Source organism: Phyllopteryx taeniolatus, chromosome 7, assembly GCF_024500385.1.
Source record: "Phyllopteryx taeniolatus isolate TA_2022b chromosome 7, UOR_Ptae_1.2, whole genome shotgun sequence".
Taxonomy (NCBI): domain Eukaryota; kingdom Metazoa; phylum Chordata; class Actinopteri; order Syngnathiformes; family Syngnathidae; genus Phyllopteryx; species Phyllopteryx taeniolatus.
Genome location: NC_084508.1, coordinates 7,126,252 through 7,147,624, shown reverse-complemented (window position 1 = coordinate 7,147,624; position 21,373 = coordinate 7,126,252). Strand labels below are relative to the sequence as shown.

The 21,373-nt window shown below is 46.3% G+C and overlaps 1 protein-coding gene across 4 annotated transcripts; it reads left to right on the top strand.

Annotated features, from left to right (window-relative positions):
• The first annotated feature begins 2,311 nt into the window (after positions 1-2,311).
• colgalt2b (collagen beta(1-O)galactosyltransferase 2b) lies at positions 2,312-19,993 on the top strand. Of its 4 annotated transcripts, none has more exons than XM_061778557.1 (12): positions 2,313-2,769; positions 9,703-9,813; positions 10,575-10,692; positions 11,009-11,143; positions 11,221-11,425; positions 12,468-12,587; positions 13,357-13,430; positions 13,531-13,637; positions 13,988-14,120; positions 15,160-15,287; positions 16,023-16,229; positions 19,461-19,993. In XM_061778557.1, the coding sequence occupies exons 1-12, from the start codon at positions 2,522-2,524 to the stop codon at positions 19,750-19,752; spliced, it is 1,878 nt and encodes a 625-aa protein (XP_061634541.1). In that variant the 5' UTR covers positions 2,313-2,521; the 3' UTR covers positions 19,753-19,993. The 4 variants fall into 4 exon arrangements, with proteins under 4 accessions (XP_061634543.1, XP_061634541.1, XP_061634542.1 ...); XM_061778558.1 differs by having other exon boundaries at positions 2,316-2,769; positions 19,479-19,993; XM_061778560.1 differs by lacking the exon at positions 2,313-2,769 and adding an exon at positions 2,776-3,544.
• Positions 19,994-21,373: the final 1,380 nt, after the last annotated feature.

Here is a 21,373-nt window from a genome sequence, read left to right as displayed (position 1 = left end):
CCTTTTCTCTGAAACATTAAGGATTCATCATTCATTGAAGTTTCAGATAAGTAGTAATCCATTTGGAAAAGGTCTGTAGTTCATAATTTCATTGACATAGGCAATTATTATGAGGATATTCTTGGCCACTACAGTATGAGTACATCAAAAATGAACAGGATGCGATTTTGACATCATGTATCCACCAGGGGGCAGCACGCACCAGGTTATTTTCTCCCTCTCACGCAACCGAAGTAGTAAAACTTTCTTTGGGACCTGTACTGCAATAATCACGAAAAACAACACCACAAGTTCTCCTTTTAGTTTTATTGCTCACGCTAAACAAGAGCTGCCTCCTGATCACAAATATACAATTGTTTACATTTGCGTGAAACCCCATTTATTGCAGGTAACTTCTTTTTTTAATATGATTTGATATGCTTTCATTAAATGGACATCATTTTCTCTCAGCATTCACTTGCTTGTTTTTTTCTCCCTCGTACATGGTTAGAAAAAAGACATTTGGAAAAAAAAAACAACAACAACTCAGAAGATTTGACCACATAATACAAGATACAAGACTTTTCGTGCAAGATAACCTTCGTGAACTGATGGTGGCCGGATGTTGTTGTGAAGTTCATGTAGGGTGAATTTTTATTTCATTTGTTACCATCATCATCATCATCATCATCATCTAACTCAGCAAGTGTCTGTAATTGTACTTAGGTACCGAGTGTGAGTACTTTTGCCGTTTGTGTTACTAGGCCAGGCTCAATTGTTGGCAGTTTCTTTTTACTCAGGCACGCCTCGGACAGCCAACTGTTGCGTGGTGACTAAGAAAAAGTCATGACCTCAGCAAGGAGGGAAAAACTTTCTCCTTAATGGCCGACGTCCCCGCTCAAATAAACAGAGCGGCGTGACCGACTTGTGCCGTCTGTCATTTGGAGAAGCTTTGTGCGCTCACTCGTTTCACGCAAATTACAGCACGCATACGCAAATGTGTGGCATTTGTGTATCTTTTTTTTGTTTTGTTTCTCTCTCTTTTCATGCAGCCTCTTGACCAGCACCTCAGCAGCCATTTTGGATACAATCTTATACCAACTCTTTTATTTGTTTATTTTTTTGTGCTGGGCATTGAATAAATAAGTTAACAATAATAATTGGGGCAACTCATTTATATTGCTATTCGTATTGACAGTAACCTGACTAGCAAATCACAATCAAATTGTTCCTACTTGTACTATTCCAAAAGAAAGACATATCGTCGTCAAACAAATTAAAAATCCAATTTGATTATTTAAAAACTATCTGTAGCCCTCTGGCTAAGTAATGGTCTTTTTTTGGGTGGGGGGGTCGTAGAACAACAGAAAACATGCATGATGCATTTTGGCTGACCCGTTTTAGCAACCGCTGCCAAAATGCTTCTTTTCAGTTTGAAATGGCTTACTTGAACCAGGATCCCTCGCCGTATCGTGCGCATGTGTGAATCCAAGATGGCTTGCAACATCTGCTTCTACCAAGCCAGCGAGTTAGCTTAACTACTAGTTAGCGTTTGTCAATCATCTGCTGGGATGTGGTGAATGATCTCGCATAACCTTTTGCGATGGATCTGCTACGTTCGCAGTCATGAACACGCATGCAGCTCTCGGGGCACGGCAAATCGGACGCCTCGATCTGCGGAGATTATCGTTTCGGGGGGGGGGGGGGACGGCAACGTGCGCCTGTGATTCACGATCAACTACAGGATTTGGAAGCTACTGTTCAAGTGAGCATATGTGCACTAAGTCAAAGCGGCGGCCATAAAACTAAGGAATTAAAGGCAGCATCTTGCCATCGTACGTCATTCTTTGATTTGTGTTAATTCCTTTGGAATACGAACATTTTGACTCTGCGTTGTTGTTGTTTTATTTATTGATTTTGCCGCACTCACGAATGAACTCGATTTAGCACCGATTCATTTGGAGCGCTAATAAATATACTGTACAGAGGGGCGGAGCCAGGTGGTGGCCACCGTAGACTGGAGGGCGGCCACCTCCGCCTGCTGACCCCGCCCCTCGTGCGTGGGCAATCGTTCGAAAATAATAACAATGGACCACCACGATCCGCGGGGAGTAGGGACTGACTGCGAATAGCGAAAATCTGCAAATCATTGATGCTCATTATAAGCGCCATGAAAAAAAACAGTAAAAAAAAAAAAATCCCACAAGAAAACGCCATTAAACAGAGCATTGGGAAACAATAACATATATATATATATATATATATATATATATATATTTTTTTTTATTTTTTTAAGCAAGTCTGCAAAGAGATGAATCCGCGGATGCCAAACCGCGAACATGCGGGGGTCAGTATGCCTCCAAAGTTGCTGAGCGTCTGCAAGGTGTGACAGGAGTCTCTCTCAGCCTTCCCTCCCTCCCGCTCTCTCACTCTCTCACTCACTCACTCCTCAGCGGTGAGTCCGGACGGGTCGGGTCCAGTCCAGTCCAGTCCAGACCAGTCCAGCAGCGGCAGCAGCACAACCAGCAAAGCCGACGACGAGATGCGGGCGCCTCTGCTGCTGTTGGCCGCGCTGTGCGCTCTGCGGGCCGGCGTGGGCTCCGAGCCGGTAACGCTGCTGGCGGAGGCCGACGAGACGAGCGCCGCCGCCGCCGCCGCGCCGGAGGAGTCGGCCTTGCTCCGACCCAAGGTCCTGATCGCCATCGCGGCTCGGAACGCGGCGCACAGCCTCGCTCACCACCTGGGCTGCATCGAGAGGCTCGACTACCCCAAGGAGCGCATCGCCATCTGGTCAGAACAACACTTTGGATTATTATTCGTCATTATGATTACTAGTTGACAAAAGTGCGCCTGCGGCAGGCAGCCATTCAAAGCAGCGTGCGTTTTGAAAAGACAATCTAAAAGGATCAACAAACACGCTTTTGAAAGGAGACATTAAATTGCTTTGACAGCAGGATTAGTAGCGGGAGGAAGTCACGCGTGTCCAAAAATGTGGACGAGGGGAAGGTCACGTGGTCGGGCACACCTGCACGAGCGAATGGGGAAGAAGTGATGATGAGCATATTCTGGTTTCATGGGCGGGTGGCAATTTGGTCGATTAGGCTTCAACTCAACTCCAACTTTGTTTGGAACGCACAAAAAGTCTCTTATTGTTGAATGTAGCTTTTTTTTTTGAATTAGAAGATATTTTTCAAATATATTTGGGGGAATTTTGTTTCAATTCAATATTTTTGTTATTTTTGAAAATTGAATGAAAAAGATTTTTCAAAAGTCGCACGATGGACGGCGGCGTCAAGTCCAACCCGAATTGTCGTTGGCTGGTCACGCCTCTTTACCGACGCCATCTTCGTGCGCGTTTTGCCGTCCGTGTTCGGGCTGAGACGTCGACGTGAAAAGCGGCGGCGGCGCTGAGAAAAACTCTCAGTGGGCCGTCAAGAACGCTCGTGCGCACGAGTGCGTGCCTTCGGTTTACTAATTCACAGCGAGAAGAAGAGGCAGAGAAGGTCCCCTACTCAGCTCCGGTAATATTTGTTGTTCCCACAGATCCAAGAGAGAATATATGCCTGTGAGTATTGTCGTGTGCTCTGTTTGTGTTAATGTAGCAATTCTTTTCGCGTTGATATTACTGTGACATCCATGCTAATATCTGCGCGCACGTCGATGGCCTTTTGCGTTATTTATTAGCTTAACGCTAGCAGACTTTTCCATCCATCCGTCCATTTTCTACCGCTTATCTGAGCTCGGCTAGCTTTAGCAGGGACGCCCAGACTTCCCTCTCCCCAGCCACTTCATGCAGCTCTTCCGGGGGGGATCCCGAGGCGTTCCCGGGCCAGCGTGTCCCGGGTACTCCCAGGGGTCTCCTCCCGGTGGGACGTGCCCGGAAGACCTCGCCGGGGAGGCATCCGAATCAGATGCCCCAGCCACCTCATGTGAAGGAGCAGCGGCTCTACTCTGAGCCCCTCCCGGATGACCGAGCTTCTCGCCCGTTCTCTAAGGGAGATAAGGGAGAGCCCGGACACCCTGCGGAGGAAACTCATTTCGGCCGGTCGTATCGGGGATCTGGTTCTTTCCATAGGCGAGGGGAGGAACGTAGATCGACCGGTAAATCGAGAGCTTCGCCTTTCGGCTTAGCTCCAGGGGGTTCGGTACCCCATACGCCCGAAGCGCCCCCCACAGGACTCCATGAGGGACACGGTCGAACGCCTTCTCCGAGTCCACAAAACACACGTAGACCGGTTGGGCGAACTCCCACGCACCGTCGAGGACCCTGCCGAGGGTGTAGAACCGGTCCGCTGCTCCGCGGCCAGGACGAAAAGCACACTGCTGCTCCTGAATCTGATTCGACTTCCCGACGGACCCTCCTCTCCGGCACCCCTGAATAGACCTTACCAGTGAGGCTGAGGAGTGTGATCCCCCCTGTAGTTGGACCACCACCCCAGTCTGCCAATCCAGAGGCACTGACCCCGATGCCCACGCGATGTTGCAGAGGCGTGTCAACCAGGACAGCCCTACAAGATCCAGAACCTTTAGGAATCTCATCCGCCCCCGGGGCCTTGCCACCGAGGAGCTTTTTAACCTAACCTCGTGACCTCGACCCCAGAGATAGGAGAGGACCCGGACCCCGCTCCCAGGTCTTCGAAGTGGTCTCCCCAGCGGCTCACAACGTCCCGAGTCGAGGTCAGCGGCGCCCCACGCCCGCTATACACGCCCTAACCACGGTGCACTGCTCCCCCCTCCTGAGACGCCGGACGGTGGACCAGAATTTCCTCGAAGCAACCACCAACCTTCCTGTCCAACCTTCTCTCCTACTTACCTTACTACCTACCTCCAGTGGATTGAAAAAGTCTACACACCCCTGCTCAAATGCCATTTTTTTGGTCATAGGTATATAAAAAAAAAGATGGAAACAAAATAATGTAACAAAGAATCTGCACTCAAACTCAATTGAAAAAATCAATCTTTTACTGTGAGAAGTAAAAACAAAAATCAACTAGGACGATATAGTTGCACAAGTGTGCACACCCTCTTGTAAACGGCGATGCGGCAGTATTTAGAATTAACCAGTCACATTCAACCTCGTGTTAAATGGGAGTCGGCACACACCTGCAACTATTTAAGGTGCCTCTGATTAACTCTAAATACAATTCGGATGTTCGAGTAGGCTTTTCCTGACATGTCTCAGTTCACACAATAACGCAACAGGTGTAAGTGTCATCACAATAAGCAATGTTTACATTGGAGTTTTTGCTTTTTATTCAAATTCATTTTGCATGAGTCATGATTGTCCACCTTTTTTTCATTTTTCCTTTTTTTTTTTTTTAAACGCTCCAAAGCCCAACCCAAGTTAATCCAAGTTAATAAAATAGCAAAAAGGTCGTGTTTTTTTTCTTTTTTTAAATGTTTGTTTTTTGTGTCTTCATTGTCTTTCCAGAGCTGTACGAAATAGCGGCTATAATATTCGAGTTTATTGCGGACAACACTGAAAACGAACCACGACGTAACCCGGCAGCCTATTTTCCGGACCGGACTGTTTACATTTGAGTTATTTTGGCATTCAAATGTTTTTTTTTTTAAATATAGAATTTCAATTCATTTCCATTCTGCAATATATAATAATATGAAAATTGGGATTCAATTGATTCTCCTGGCCTTCACTTTCCGTTGTTATTTTGGAAATATGCCTTTTGCTTTCCTTTGAGCCACAAGCCGACGCAACGTCTCTTTCCTCATAACGGCAACACCTTGCTCGCGTTTCCATGTCCTTCCCGCAGGCGAGGTATCGTTTGAAATTACGACGCGGCTCAAAGGCAGCTTTCCTTTGCCGAACTCGCCGACCTCGCGGCCTCATCATCTGCGGGCCCCTGAGGACAAAGCGTTCGTGGGAAAGAGTTAGTGGCGTTCATTGCACAGCGCGGAGTAAACAAAAGACAATTGTCGCGGCCGTCCCAGAGCTGGATTACAAGCGGTCTGTTTGTGTCTCTCTCTCTCTCTCTCTCTCTCTCTCTCCTTTCGCGACCCCGCAGGAGGAAACGCAGCTTTGCGGCTTTGCTTGTTTTTCGGCAGCATTCCCAGGAGCGGCAGGACAAACACGGAAGCGTCGCATCATCATCATTTTCAACTCGTCCGGGGGCTTCATTTTGGGTTCCTCCGTTGCCCATTTGTTTGCTTTTTGCGTTTACTGTCAAACTAAACACATAAGACAGAAGCGAATTAAACCTTGTATATTGCAACACTAAAGCCGACCATCTGACAAAAGTCTCTTAGCTTAATGCTAGCATGTAATTGAAAACGCCATAGATGGGCGAATGTAAATTACTACGTGGATGTTTCTGGGGAAGGAAGGTACGTTGCTAAGAAGGTTGGTCGCTAGGGCAGATTTGTCTTCATTTATTATTCAAACCATATCATTTCACCGAAGGAAAGTCCTCTAGCGTGATGCTAACATGTACTGCAAAAAGCCATCGATGGGCTAACGGCAATTAACATCGATATTACATGAATTGGAATTCCTCAACCGACCGCTACTTTTACACACACAGAGCAGTCCATAGGTGCGAACGCACGCACGTCTCGACGTGAATCGAGGGGCTTCACTGGAATACACTCCGCGGTCTCCGCTTTGCTGAAGCTGCCCTCATTCTCCTCGAGAATCAAATGTTTCCTTGCCGTTGCCAATATCTGCATATCCCGACGAAATAATGGCTAATGTTAGCTTTCCCTGTAATGACGCCTTCGCGCTCAATGCTGCAATATTGTACGCCACAGTCTCCACTTGGCCGCGGCAGCCCTCGTTCTCCACATCAAATGCCACCAGTAACCTCGCGCGAGAACGTTCTCCGCCATTGCTGTTGTTAGTTTGTCTGATGCCTTCAATGCGGCGTGTTTTTCGCAGTATCCCATCTATTCAGGGGCACTTCAGGGGGGTTTGGGGCAAGCCTCTGAATAACCTTGAATATGACTCCTAAATGTCACACTTGAGCGCGAGTCCACTTCTTGTTGACGCTGAGAGTCATGAGGAATTCGTCGCTCTTTTTCTTCTCGGCCTCCACGGGAAAGACGTTCAAATAGCGAGCGCCTTCGCAGTGTCGTGCCGAGGTTTCGCGCGGTCGTCTAAGTCCCCGTAACGTGAAAATGGACAATCCTGCCAAATTTAAAAGAATAAAGAAAATCAAAGGTGTCGTCTCCACTCTCAGACGCTGTGGGCGTGTCCGCTGGATGGGCTGGAACCACGCCCACCGTCAATCCCCCCCCCCCAAAAAAAGGACACGTGTTGCCCAGATGGCGATTAGGAACGAAGACAGCGAAGGCGAAAGAGGGAAGTCAAACTAAAACACCTTCGGGGAGCAGACTAATGAGGCTGCGGTTTACCAAATCACGTGTGACGGGGAGGCAGCGGCACAGCGTTTCTATTCTATGAATCTGCTCAAAACATTTCGGCTGCGCCGCTTCCGCTACGTTTATGGAAGATTGTTTGAATTGATTGTTGTTGTTGTTGTTGTTGTTGTTGTTGTTGTTGCTGTTGCGGTTGTGGCTTTCATTCTCAGAATACAATAATAATAATTAGCAAATGGGACTGTTTCGTTCATTTGATCTTCACGATGACGTTAGCATTTTCCCGTCCTCTGATTGGCCGGAGGGAGCAAAACTTGTTGCGGCCGACTGCAACGAGCAAAATACATCTGTAGCGATCTGCAGACACGAATACATTCAATAATCAATATCTCTGCTGTGAAGACGACATTTGATATCTTTTTTGGTTTGTTTGTTTCTTTGTTTTTGTCATGGCATATTTCATAAACACGTGTGATTAAACTGCAGCCATGGGCGTGTGATATTTGCGTTTGACATTTTACAGTGATGCTTCATTCCAAATGCAAAAAAGAAAAAGAAAGAAAAAGCAGCCAGGGGATGTAACAGCGTTAGTCATCGTGGAAAGTCACAGCGTGTGCTCGGAGGGCACGGGAAAAACAAAAAAGCTTCACACCCAAGTCACATAACAACCTCATTGAAAAATAGGGAGCGAACGGCTGCAAAAAAAAAAACAACAACCTTGGGAAAAATGCCACACGCTGCTTCACCAAAAACATTCCTGTCCCAGATGAAAACAACAACGTTCGCGTTCGACACGCACGGATGGCCGCAAATTCCACTTTGCAATTTTTGGGATCCTTTGAGGCTTCCGTAGTTGCTCCACACGCACACAGATACATACACTGAAAGCCTGACACGTGCAATTTGTGCGCATGGCTTTTTTTGGGTTCTTTTTTCTTAACGACTTATCAGCAAATTACACACGCAGGCGCTAACAAGTCAATAACGCGCACGTGAAGCAGCTGTCGGACGCCACGGCCGGCTGTCATTTGCTGCCCGTACGGCAGAGTAACACGTCGATGAGCAAACGACAGGCTCGCTCTTACCTGGAAGTGTGCGCACCTTTATTTTGGTGGACTTTTCCACTGCTTGCGCTGACTTTTTTTTTTTTTTCCTGCAGCGTATTGACGGAGGTTGCAAAACGTGGGCAATTTGCAAAGGTTGACACTTTACGCGGGCATTCACGAGAAGAAACCAGTCAGGACTGTACAAAAGTGAAGTTTGCCTCTTAATTGCTGAAATACAATTTTGGGAAGCTACTTTTGATTTTCCTGAAGCCGCAATGCGCCACGTAGCGGCTTGTCGCAGCACGTCCGCGTGTCTCGCCGACGTGCGCTTTAGCGCTTGAAGAAGCGCTTAAATGCGCGCTTAAGGCGACTCATTACAGCGTGCTCCCCGCTTTGCCTGGCATACCCTAAAATACAATCCAAAATAGTCACGATGCGGCGGCTGCCTTTTTGTGCGACTGATACGCACGTGCTTGTCGGTACGTGTTTTTCATTTGAACGTGAATACCCAAACACGGCACTGACGCGCACGCACACGTCTGCTCGTACACCGGGCAAGACAAGGCGAGGTTTCTTTGTATACGCTGTAACCATTCATACGGTGCACCAAGCAAATCCATCACGCTTTATACAGAAATAATGATGAAAAAAGCAAAAGAGGATTCAATGAAAAGATGAAGCTCAAGAGGAGCGGGACAGAAGCAAAACAGCCCCAAAGGGAAAACACACCTTTTCCTCAGGTTAACAATCGCAAAATCAAAGAATGTGGCGTTGGTATTTACCAAACACGACTTGGATTAGTTTGACATAACCTTCGCATGTTTTGTTGTGACTAGCGGCTGTTTTTGTACCCACTCCGCCAAAGCGCAATTGGAGTGCAGCTGTTTTCTTTCCTCTTCCGTTTCTTTGCTTGCTCTTCACTAAGCGGTGACATTTGTGCCTTTTCCTCGCTTTGCAAAGATTGAGCCTTTTTTTTTGGGCCTCCCTTGTAAAGATAACCCACAGAGACAAGATTGTTTCCTTCCTTGTTTATTCTGTCAGAAAAAGATTTGCCCAAACAGAAACAAGATGTTGAATTTATGAAAAAGCGGGAGCGAACAACAAAGGGCAGAGTTCAACGTCGCGGCGAGCTGTTCCAATGCAGACAATATAACAATACTCACAGAAAAAAAAAGACTCCGCTTTACTGCAGCTTACCGAGTCCGCTGTGAAACTCGTCTTCGTGTGCGTCTCCGCGTCTGTATTACACTGCCCCCGAGTGGCCGACGGGCGCGCAACCCTAAGGAGCGGCGCCCCGTCCTTTGTCCGCAAAGCGAGTCCTCAGCTGTCGGCGTTGTCGTTGCAGGGCCGCGAGCGACCACAACGTGGACAACACCACGGCCGTGTTGCGAGAATGGCTGAAGAATGCCCAGCGCGTCTACCATTACGTGGAGTGGCGGCCCATGGAGGAGCCCAGGTCGGTTGCCGTCCGCTTCCGCTTCGTTGCGTCAACAAAGGGTTTGCTTCGTAACACGCGGCGCTTCTCCGACAGTACCTACCTACCTACCTACCTGCCGGAAGAAAAAAAAGAGAGAGAGACTTAGTTCTCCAAGTATCACAATCATGGCCGACATAAAAAATACAGTAGCGTAGTAGACTTAAGTGCTCATCCAAAACATTGCTTTTATTCCCTGAATGTATATTTAATATTATAGTAAGCCGCTGCAACATTATGCACACACACACACACACACAAATGGTTAGCCTAATAGCGTAGTCGCCTCATTCATATTTGAACGTATTTGGAGAAGAAGAAGAAAAAAAACCAAAAACATCTTTATTGAATCCATTATTTATTTATTTTTTTTTTTTTTTTTTATGGATTTGGTAACAATAAGGACAAAAAGGACTTGGGCAATGATGCTATTAGGCTAACGATATAAGAAAAGAAAAACTGTAAAAACTGTACTTAAATAATTATTCAGTTGAAATGTCATGCACATCGAAGGAAGTAAAAATGTTTGGAAACGATTAAGTGCTCATTTTTGGAACTGCAAAGTTAAATACAACTGAACTTTGGCCAAAGAAACTCAAATGAATTGAAAGGTAAAGACTTGAGACATTTTACTGGGTGGTGGTGTGCCGTGAGATTTTTCGCATATAAAATAAAGGCTGGGAAGCACTGCATCCGTTTTGAGAAATAGGCTTTGATGAACTAATCAGCGACGCTCTGCGAAGGTCCTACACAGACGAGTGGGGTCCCAAGCACTGGCCCGCGTCCCGCTTCAACCACGTGATGAAGCTGAGGCAGGCGGCGCTCAAGGCCGCCAGGCAGCGATGGGCCGACTTCATATTGGTAAGACCGAGACCTTCGGATATCAAATCAATATTCTCCATTGAATTTCATCGAAATTGCGTTCATGTGTTCCCCCCCCCCCCCCCTAAAACCAGCACAATTGTTTTTTTGCACGTAACTCAAAGCTCCTAACTTGAAAAACTTGTAAGTCGGGCCACTTGTAAGTCAATACAATGACTTGGAATAAATCCAATTGTAATGCACAAATCCATTTTTTCCCCGACTATACTCTCGTTCACTTCAGTTTTGGAAATTGCAGGTTTCTTCCCGTTGAAGGTTTTTTTTAATTTGACGAGGGTTTTCTCTCCGTGTTGAGTTCGTAGACAGCGACAACCTCCTGACCAACCCTCGTGCGCTCAACCTGCTGATTGCTGAGAACTTGACCGTGGCCGCCCCCATGTTGGAGTCCCGCTCCTTGTACTCCAACTTCTGGTGCGGCATGACCCCACAGGTACAACCTGGACCTCCATCCATCCATGCGCGAAAAAACCAAACCCCAAACCAAACAACAAACGTGCTCTCCTTTAGGGCTACTACAAGAGAACCCCGGACTACCAGCCAATCAGGGAGTGGAAGCGCCTCGGCTGCTTCCCGGTTCCCATGGTGCACAGCACGTTCCTGCTGGACCTGCGACGGGAGGCCAGCCGGGATCTGGCCTTCTACCCGCCTCACCCCGACTACAGCTGGGCCTTCGACGACATCATGGTGTTTGCGTTCTCCGCGCGGCAAGCGGGTGAGTCCGAAGCTCGCGGCAAACTTGCGCATTCGGAGCCGGCCCGCCCGTTGCGTTCAACGTCGCGCTCAAAAAGCGCTGGCGTTCCGTATTCAAGTCGAAGTTCAGACAAGGAGTCGGCTGCTTTTTATTTGGTCACTCGTTGTCTAATCAGCATGTTTGGACAGTAACAAAGAGGACTTTGTAGCGTAAGTGAAAACAGCAAGATGACCAAAGCCATGTGTGCGGGTTGTTTGTTTGTGTGTGTGCGCAAACCCGACTCGGGAGATTTGCCTTTCATGCGCTTGACAAGAATGTGTCGCGTTTGTCTGCACATTTTGCAGCCGCGTGTGGCGGTTGGAGCTCGAAATTCACGGCGTTGGAGAAGTCCCTCCAAATTGCGCACATTCAAAGTGCTTTCGACACTTTGAAAGCCGCAAAAACATTCAATCCAAAAGATCACTGAATATTTGATATTCAATTGAATTCCAGGAAACTCAATTCTCATTCATTCTTTATTGTTAAATGAAATAACTCTTTCAATTTCAATAGTTTTAAGAGAAGAATATATTCATAAATAATTGAATTGGTTCTTGAAATGAATACATAGATATGAATGAATATTTCCTGTCAACTAAAATCAAATACAGGAGGTTTATTCACATAAAATACTGTTCCATTAATAACCATACAAATTGAAATGAATACTTAGTCAAATCAAACGAAAATACCAATTCAAGACTGATTAAAAAGACCTTGATTCTTCGTTAAATTAAATTGCATTCCGTAAACAATAACTCGCCAAATTACAATTCATCTACATGTTATACAATTCAACACATATTTATTTATAATCAAATGAAAACCAAAACCATATCAAAAGTCAATTTCAACCGGAAGAACAGTATACTGTAACCTTTGACAGTCTAAACAAACATCCATGTCTCAATATAAGAGCTGATGGAAAGTATATTGAAGACACACAGAGGCGGAGCTCAAAGAGGTTTCTTTCCATTATTTTCACAATGTGAAAAGTCCAAATGGATGTGCGTGTGTCCTTCAGGCGTTCAGCTGCACGTGTGTAACAGAGAGCACTACGGCTTCCTGCCGGTCCCCCTCAAGCCGCAGCAGAACGGCGAAGATGAGCGCGAGAGTTTCATCCACACCGTCACGGAGGCCCTGAGTGAGTGCACGCACACGCGCTTTGTCACGCCTCGCCGCGCCCGCTCGGCCCGTTCCGCTGGCGTCCAACTTCATCTTTGTCTCTTTTCCTTTTTTTCCCTCCCACTTCTCGCTTTTCTACGGCGCCCGAGACACGGCGTACAAAAACATCCATCCAGGCACAGGTTTTCGTTATGCATTGAACATTTGCCAAACTTTTTCCATGCCCTGTGATTGGCTGGCTGGCTCTCGCCCCAAAGTCAGCTTGAGGACAGCCGCGACACTCGTGAGAATAAGCGGGACAGAGAACGGATCGATGGAAACCTTTTCCATCGTTCGTGTGACCTTTAACCTGTACGACCCAATTTCAAAAATCGATATTCAAGAGGGGAAGTACAAATACAACAAGTGCACGCCCTCTCGTCAAAAGATTGTCAGGAAAAGCCTACTGGAACAGCTGAGCTTTAGGTGGGTTTAAATGGCGGCGGGTGTGCGTTCACCTCATTTAACGTGCGTTTCAATGGGATTGGTCGATGAGGAACACAATCGCATCCCAGTTCGAAGAGGGTGCGCACACTTGTGCAAGCGCGTAGTTGGAGTCCTCAACGGAGACGGCAAAGCCGCGTAAATGGCGGGAAAAAGCTGCGAAAGGATTGATTTTCCACAATCTCTATTTTGCGTCCACAGATGTCAAAACGTCTGCCCAGGTCACGTTTGGGTCCGTGTACCGCCCTCTTCCTTTTCCCGGCGGAAATTCTGTTTGACGCGGTCTCTCTCTTTCTGCCCCGCAGTTGACCACGACATCGAGCCCTCTGAGCACCTGGACGCTCCACCATCACCGCAGGACGCCATAGGCTTAGATGACGTAAGTTCCCGCTTCGACCCGGACTACTTTTTACCTTGGAAATCACTTGTTTTCCTGCCGCTTCATAACATACAGTAGTCACATACGTGTTTGTTCTTAGATCTTCCTGATAAACCTGAAGCGCCGGCTGGACAGAAGAAGCCGGATGTTGAAAACAATGTCGGCGCTCGGCCTGCGCGCCACGCTCTCGGCCGCAGTGGACGGCAAGTAGGTCAAGATCGGAATCTCCAAATCTTTGAGCGGCTTGTTTCGGGTTTATTTGAACGGACGGCCCGATTCTAACAACGTGCGTGCCAACGGAGCTGCGTGCGTATGTGAAGCGCATTTCAGACGTTGACATAAGCGGTCGACGTCGGCGCTCGGCGGTCATTTTGGTGCCCGTCGGTCTCTCGTCTCACCCTTTTATCCGACTTCCGATCCGCTGCTCTTGCGTTAATCCTTCTGAGAAAGCCCTAATCCCTCTTTCGCCCCTCTGAGCTTCATACGGCGCACGCTGCGACACGCAACACTTTTTAGAACACGCTGACCGAGTGTGACTTCTTCTCTCCACCTCTCAGAGCTCTAAATACATCGCAGCTGCAGGCGCTGGGAATAGAAATGATGCCCGGCTACAAGGACCCGTACTCGGGCCGGGTCCTGACCAGAGGCGAGATCGGCTGCTTCCTTAGCCATCACTCAATATGGAGTCAGGTGAGAAGTAGCCTGTGAGATAGCATTTGTAATTGTTAACTGTGATTAACCACCGTTTTATATGGCTGAGTTCATTTTCACTGGCCACACGCAAACCTGATTACCGTCAGATTTTTTGACGAAAGAAATCACTCGCTCGCCACCTGTCAGACAGATTGAATAAGGTCTAAAAAAAAAAAGAAGCACTTCACCCCACGATCTAAAGAACGAATGACAAAGTGTTTGAAATCTACGTCAAGCCATTTCCAAGACTTTGGGACCCCAGCGGACCCCGGTCAGAGCCATGAACTGGGAACGCTGGTGAAGCTTCACAGGAGTGGTCGGCTCAGCAAAAATGACTCCAAGTGTGCAAGGGCGACTATATAACAATAATAACAAAAACATTTCAGAAGAGAAAGAACACCAAGGCTCGTCTCACATTGGCCCAGAAGCATATTGATGATCCCCAAGACTTTCGGAGAAAGACAAAAAGCGGAATATTTTCTAAGGTCTGACTTAACAAAACAAAACACTTGATAAAAAGAGCAACATACCGACAGTCAAACGGTGGAATGTGATGGTTTCGGGCTGCTGGCTTATTCGGGACCTGGACGACTTACTGTGATTAATGTCTGTAGTCTACCAGAAAATCACGCAGGACAACAACCCGAAACATATCAGCAAGTCCACCGCTGAAATCCAGACAGGCAGTTTAAGGGCTACCCTCAAAGATGATTGCGTGAAACCAATTCTGCGGAAAAGAATGGGCCAAAATTCATCTCCAGCGAGGCCAAAGACTCACCGGCACTTATCGCAAACGCTTGATATCAATTATTGTATTGTATTAGAGAGGGCCTGATAGGTTTGGATTTTTTTCCCCCCTTGACAAATGAAATCCGGTCGAAATGTCTTTTTCTATTTTCTATTTTCTTGGGTAGTCTATGTGAGATATTCAAATTGGATTGATGATCTGACACATTTAAGAAATCAGGATCAATACATTTTTCATGGCACTGTGCCTGGACCATTCATTCAGCAAGAAATCCTTTTGGAGCCACAGGTGGTGGAGCGGGGCCTTCAGAAAGTTCTTGTTCTAGAGGACGACGTGAGGTTCGAGCCCCGCTTTAAGCGGCGACTGCAGGCCATCTTGGATGACGTGGACAAAGCCCAGCTGGCCTGGGACCTCATGTAAGCACACACACCACGTTAACCGAAAGTCTGTGTTCGGAATCCTTCACTCATTTCCTACTCTTTAATCAGTATATATATATATATATATATATAAGAGAGCAGCTAATCACAAATATAGGAACAACCAGTGAAATAGTTCGAGTAACTGTAATTTCTCGTGTATAATGGGCACCCATGTATAATGCGCACGCCCAAAATTCTGGAAAACCCTTCTACCTATGTTGTATGCATTTTTACAATGCATGATTTTGCTTCTACCCATATGATCAAAACATGATCTGTAGTTTGTTAATTATGGACTACTCGTGCACTCACTGTAGTTGTCTCGCCATGCTGCACTATTTGCATATACTGGCGACTCATGCCAGAGTAGCATCTGCTCCATTTGCACACTGATTGAGGAGTATCTGTAACATTTTCACAACCGACATTGTCCCAGATGATCGCACTACTCGTCACTTGAAACCGCATCCACTCCTTGAAGTCTCGGCGCCCCTTGCACAATGCTCATTGCACCGGACTATTGCAATATGAGTCATTCGAACTGCTCGAAGTGCTAGAGGACAATTGTTTTTTGTCAATGTCTTTATGTCTCCAAAGCGTTCTGTAAATTGACCGTCTGTTGTCGTACTCGAGCGGCTCCAACTACCGGAGACAAATTCCTTGTGTGTTTTGGACATACTTGGCAAATAAAGAGGATTCTGATTCTGATTCTGATTCTGTGCGACTCAGCTACGTGGGGCGTAAGCGCATGCAAGTGCAGCAGCCCGAGCGCTCGGTGGACGGCGTGAACAACCTGGTGGAGGCCGACTACTCGTACTGGACGCTGGGCTACGTGTTGTCGCTGCGGGGGGCCACGAAGCTATTGGACGCCAAACCCTTCGCCAAGATGCTGCCCGTCGATGAGTTCCTGCCCATCATGTTCAACAAACACCCAAAGTAAGTCAATTGTATTTTTTATTTGATTGTGCCAAAGGCACAGATTTCAAATTTGAAAATATCACCACCAAACAAAAAGTCATAAAATGGATATACAGTGGAACCTCCATTTTTTTTTTTTTTTTTTTTTTTGTATGCCCTAGTTTTTGCATGATTAGGTTTGTGAAAGTTTTCATATTTAAAAAATGTGACTGCCATTCATTTCCCGCGATCGATGCAAGTTCTTTCGAGGGTAAAGTATGCAAAGCCTTCGGCGACTGAGTTCTCCAAGAGCTCATCAGAGTGAGTCAACCTGGAGTCCAATCAATGTGGCAAGATCGGAGGTGTTGGTTGAAACTGGCCTTCGCTTTGAAAAAAAAACTAAACAGTTTTGAGTTGTTTTTCTTTTTTCATTGGCCCAATGTGAACCATAACTTACACAAAAGAGCTTTCAGAAAACTGGCACACCTGTTAGCAAACCAACTGTTAGCATGTTAGCATTGAGCTATTCCTTTTAAAAAAGGATCTGACCACAGGGCACAATGTAAAATGCTTTTCGCTCTACCTTAGCGCTTTGTTGAGTCATTTTTTCTACATTGTCCCTTGTTAGCATAAGAACTGTTAGCATGCTAGCATTGCATCATTGGAAATAGTAGGAAAATATTGATACAGTCCTTCACCTTTCTATGTTGTGTGCAATTCAGAAAACAGAAGGCACGGAGACATGTGTGTCTGTGTTTATGTTGGCAAACACAAACAGGGAAGACTCTTTCAGACAAGCTTGGTAAACGCAAATATTTACTGCCGTCTCCAGTAGTAGATGCTCGCAGGTGCACGACACTCTTACTCTTGTTTGAGGTGATGCAAACAAAAACGCGGCGATGTCCTTTGTGACGCTTTGCGTGCAGTTTTCTACTTTATCTCCTCTTCTATCCCTCTTTTTGTTCGACCGCCATCTTCATCCGGAGTGCTTGGATTGTTGTTGAGGCCGCACGTTGCCTTACAGAGGACGCGCAGTGCCGCTTGTTTTTGTTTTTATCCGACTATTTTGTCTAGTACAGCGGGTGGGCTGTACAACGTCTGTGCTCAAGGGCCAAATTAAAGTTTTAAAACGGACAGATGGGACGTGTCATTGTAAATAAGCTAAAAAATAAAAATAAAATAAAAATAGAAATAATCATTAAATTAAATGTTTTAAAAGATTTAATGATGAATTAATCATGCCCATTTTATTTGATTTAAAATGATTTATTGATCTATTTTCTAAAATACAATTGGCTTATTTGACTAATATTATTTTATTTTATCTACAAAATGTCTATTTAATTGCAATTAATCAACCAGTTATTTATTTACAATGTACTTGTAAAGTTCTATTTTATAAAAATATGGGGATAATTATTTACAATAAATTAATTAGAATATTTAAATGAATACAAATTAATAAATATAACATGAAGAAAAAAATAGCTACATGAAAGAAACCCAATTACTTAATGAAACATATTTTTACGTGTTCATAATAAATCACATTTATTATCCAGTTAGGTAATAAAGTATGCATTTTTTATTTATTTATTGGTATTGTTTTATTGTACTCATATTATTTACAATGAATCAATTGACAAATTAATGAGAATCCACATCGATAAAAGTGCATACATTTGAATGAACCCATTTTAGGGGGGGGGGGGGGGGGGGTGGGCAGAATGAATGCAAGAAAGATGGCAGGACTAAATGAGGTGAATATTGTAAACGCTGAGTACAGATGCAATCGAGTACATCGCCTCGGTCTCTCCGTTTCTTCTGGCTTGGATGGCGGCGCCCATCGCACCTCTCGTGCCCGCGCATCTTTCTCACCCTTCCTTTTTTTTCTTCCTCGACAAACGCTGGACTTTGTGCGCTCGCCCTGTGTCGGACCGTGTGCCCGCTCCTCCCCCTCCGCTGCCTCCCTTTGAGGAATGCGGGCCGCCAAGGCTCTTCCTGCCGCTCGGAGAAGGGGACAGGATTCCCATTGATAGCCCGGAGGTGGGGGCGGGGTTGGGATGGATGCTGCGTGTGTGTGTGTGTGTGTGTGTGTGTGTGTGACTGCGTAAATACACAGGGATGTGTGTCCAGTGTTCCCTGTATAGATGACTCTGTCAATACACCGTGTGTATGCGTGTGCGTGTGCGTATTCATTTATGAACTCAGTAGGGAACGGAACGGGAATTGTACACGTACTTGAAGGTATTGTTTACAGAAATGAAATCGCAACTTTTCCCAGTCTGCAAGAAGTGACCTACGCAGTATTCTTACAATGAACACATTGCAGACTCCCGTTGTTATTATTCTTCCGCTTGTTTTTGACAAAGTCCGTCAAATGTTTTTTTTTAGAATCCTAAGTCATCTTTCCCGCATTGAGATGAATGGAAATGCCATTCATCTGCACCAGCCCCCCCACCACCATTTTTTATTTTTTTTTTGCAAAGCGTAAAGCAGCGGTCCCCAACCACCGGTCCGCGGACCGGTACCGGGCCGTGAGGCATTTGTTACGGGGCCGCAGAGAAAGAATGACCGATTGACATCATTTCTGTTGTATTGCAATTCGCGTGTCAATGTGTTTTATTTTGAAAATTGACCGCGGTGATCTTCTCCGCCGCAACGAATGCGCGTCTCAATTGACACGTCGAGACTGCACAGAACGCTTCCGTTTCCGGTCCCGGCCGGCTCGAACGCTTCCGTTTCCCGTCTGAGCGGGCTGGCTAAGGGCGGAAGAGCTCAAAGAACAAAGTCATTTCATAAGCTAATTCAATTCATTCCGTTTACTGGAAAGGTGTGTTCGCGACCGAAACAACACGACATCAGGAGTCCTGCTTAAATTATGAGTTGCTCGCAACAGTTGAACTCTCACGCAGCAAGTCCGCTCCGATACAGATGGAGTTGTCGGTTGCCGCTCGACACGGGCAGAACGACTTTTTTTACGGAGTTCAAAGTCTCAACTCATTGAGGAGCTACGGAAACTGCAGTCTGGCTGCCTGCAACAACTCCGACTCCCACAAAGTGCGCTAGTTTTAAAGACACGATGTTTGATGTTGAGTTTGGCAGTAAACTTTGAGGCGTCTTTTTTGAAGCATTGTTCACTGCGTGGCAAATTGCTGCGTGTTGTGAAGTCGAGCTTACAGCTCGATAGTTGAAGGAAAGGAAAAAAATCACTTGTATCCGGAGGCAGCAGTGTGCAGCGCGCCCGCAAATAGCCTTTGTGCTCAACAGCCGCTGTGTCCTCTCCAGCGCGGCGTACATGTCCCACTACGAGGCGCGAGACCTTCGGGCCTTCTCGGCGGAGCCGCTGCTCATCTACCCCACGCACTACACGGGCGAGCCGGGCTACATCAGCGACACCGAGACCTCCACCATCTGGGACGACGAGGCCGTGGCCACCGACTGGGACCGGCGGCACGCCCGCAAGACCGCCCAGCAGGGCCGCATCCGAACCGTGGCCCAGAACAGCGTCACGGGAGACTCGCCGCCGCCCGCCGCCAGGGCCTCGCGAGACGAACTCTGAATTGGATGGGAGTTTTTTTTTAACCATGCTGTGTGTTTTGGCAACGTTTTTAAAAGACACTTGAAGCGGAGATACTGTATATGCGCGTGAACGCGGGTTGAGGAAGTGCCTTAATTTATTCCCACCGTGCCTCCTTTGGCGATGTCTTTTGTACTACCCTGTTTCCTCAAAACTGAACGCCGCCCTCAAATAGACGAAAAAAATGTCGTAACAATAAGGACATTAAAGACTTAACTGTAGAGCCCATTTGTACTCTGTTGCAAACCAAAACGGCAGCACCTAAATCCTTTTTCCATGGAGTTGCAATCTCTAGTTATTCTTCTTCTTCTGTTTTGTTTTGTTTGTGTTTGTGTTTGATAGCGGCCCCCCGAAACAACTCCATCAACTGTTCTCAGGAGTTTCACCTCTTCTTTGTCTTTTCCTCAAAAGCTGTGCTGATGGCTGAATGCTGCCATCTGCAGGGATATTTTAGTCATTGCAGTGGTTTGTAAACCCGAATTGAACAGACAAGCTTGGCGAGACCCTCTTCCGCACCTACCTGTCGAAAAAGGTAATTACTGTATATATTTGTCGCTGGCAGTGAACGATTGAATTCGCCCCCATCTGCAGTTAAGTCAATAAAAAGCCCCTGGCCACTATTGGAGGAAATATGGCGTTCAAATGTTCTGTTTCCTCGAGGAACGCCTCGGTTTGAAAGAGCTGTTAACTTCGTCTGTAAAAGAAACAAAGTGTGTGTCAGCGTCATTGTTATGATGATTATTCTTTGCAAGCTGCTGCGCACACGGACGGAGGAAGCGCCGCGTCCGCGAGGGTCACGTGACCACACGCAAGGCCCAGCCCTTTTCTTGCCAAAAGCAGCAGGCCGGTCCTGCTTGTTCGCAGAGCCGACACGCAGCCAAAAGCTCTCGTCGCCATTCATCATTGGGGCGAAGATTTTACATGTCGTGTATGTCCTCAAACAGTTTTTTTTTGGTTGTTTTTTTTTTGGGGGGGGGGGGGGTTTGTTTTGTTTTATTCTCCATGTCCAGGCTGATTTAATACACGTTTGCTGTCGATGAAACAATGAAACAACTTCCTCGTGTCTGCGTTGTCACTCATCCTTAAAGAATTTGCTGACATAAAAAGGCGAGTTTTCAGTTTCCAAAAAGCAAATGAACATTTTCTTGTCATATTTGCTAATACTGTCAGAATGACCTGATAGTGGTACATGAGTAAAATGATGTGTGTGTGTGTGTGTTGTGTGGGGAATCCTCTTCGGTTCCATCTTGTGCCTCTAATTGGATTTGCAAGAAACCACCCGGCCCGAGGAAAAGCAACCAATCGGAGACAGGGGGCATGACTGACGAGGTGTCAATCACTTCTTGTGCACCCATGAGCGCAATCATAGGCGCGCAGCAGGAGGAAATGATGATTTAAAAAAAAAAAAAAATAATGTTTTTACACAGTAATATATTTTGCTTCCAAATTTAATATTTGCATTTTTTAGTATGTGCCCTAAAACAACTTTTTCTTACACACAAGTACAGCAAATAAGTCTTGCTTGTTTTTCATGTCATATTAACTGACAACGTGAGCAAGCTGTCCTCAACGTGAAGGATATTTTGGTGTTTTGTTTTTTTTT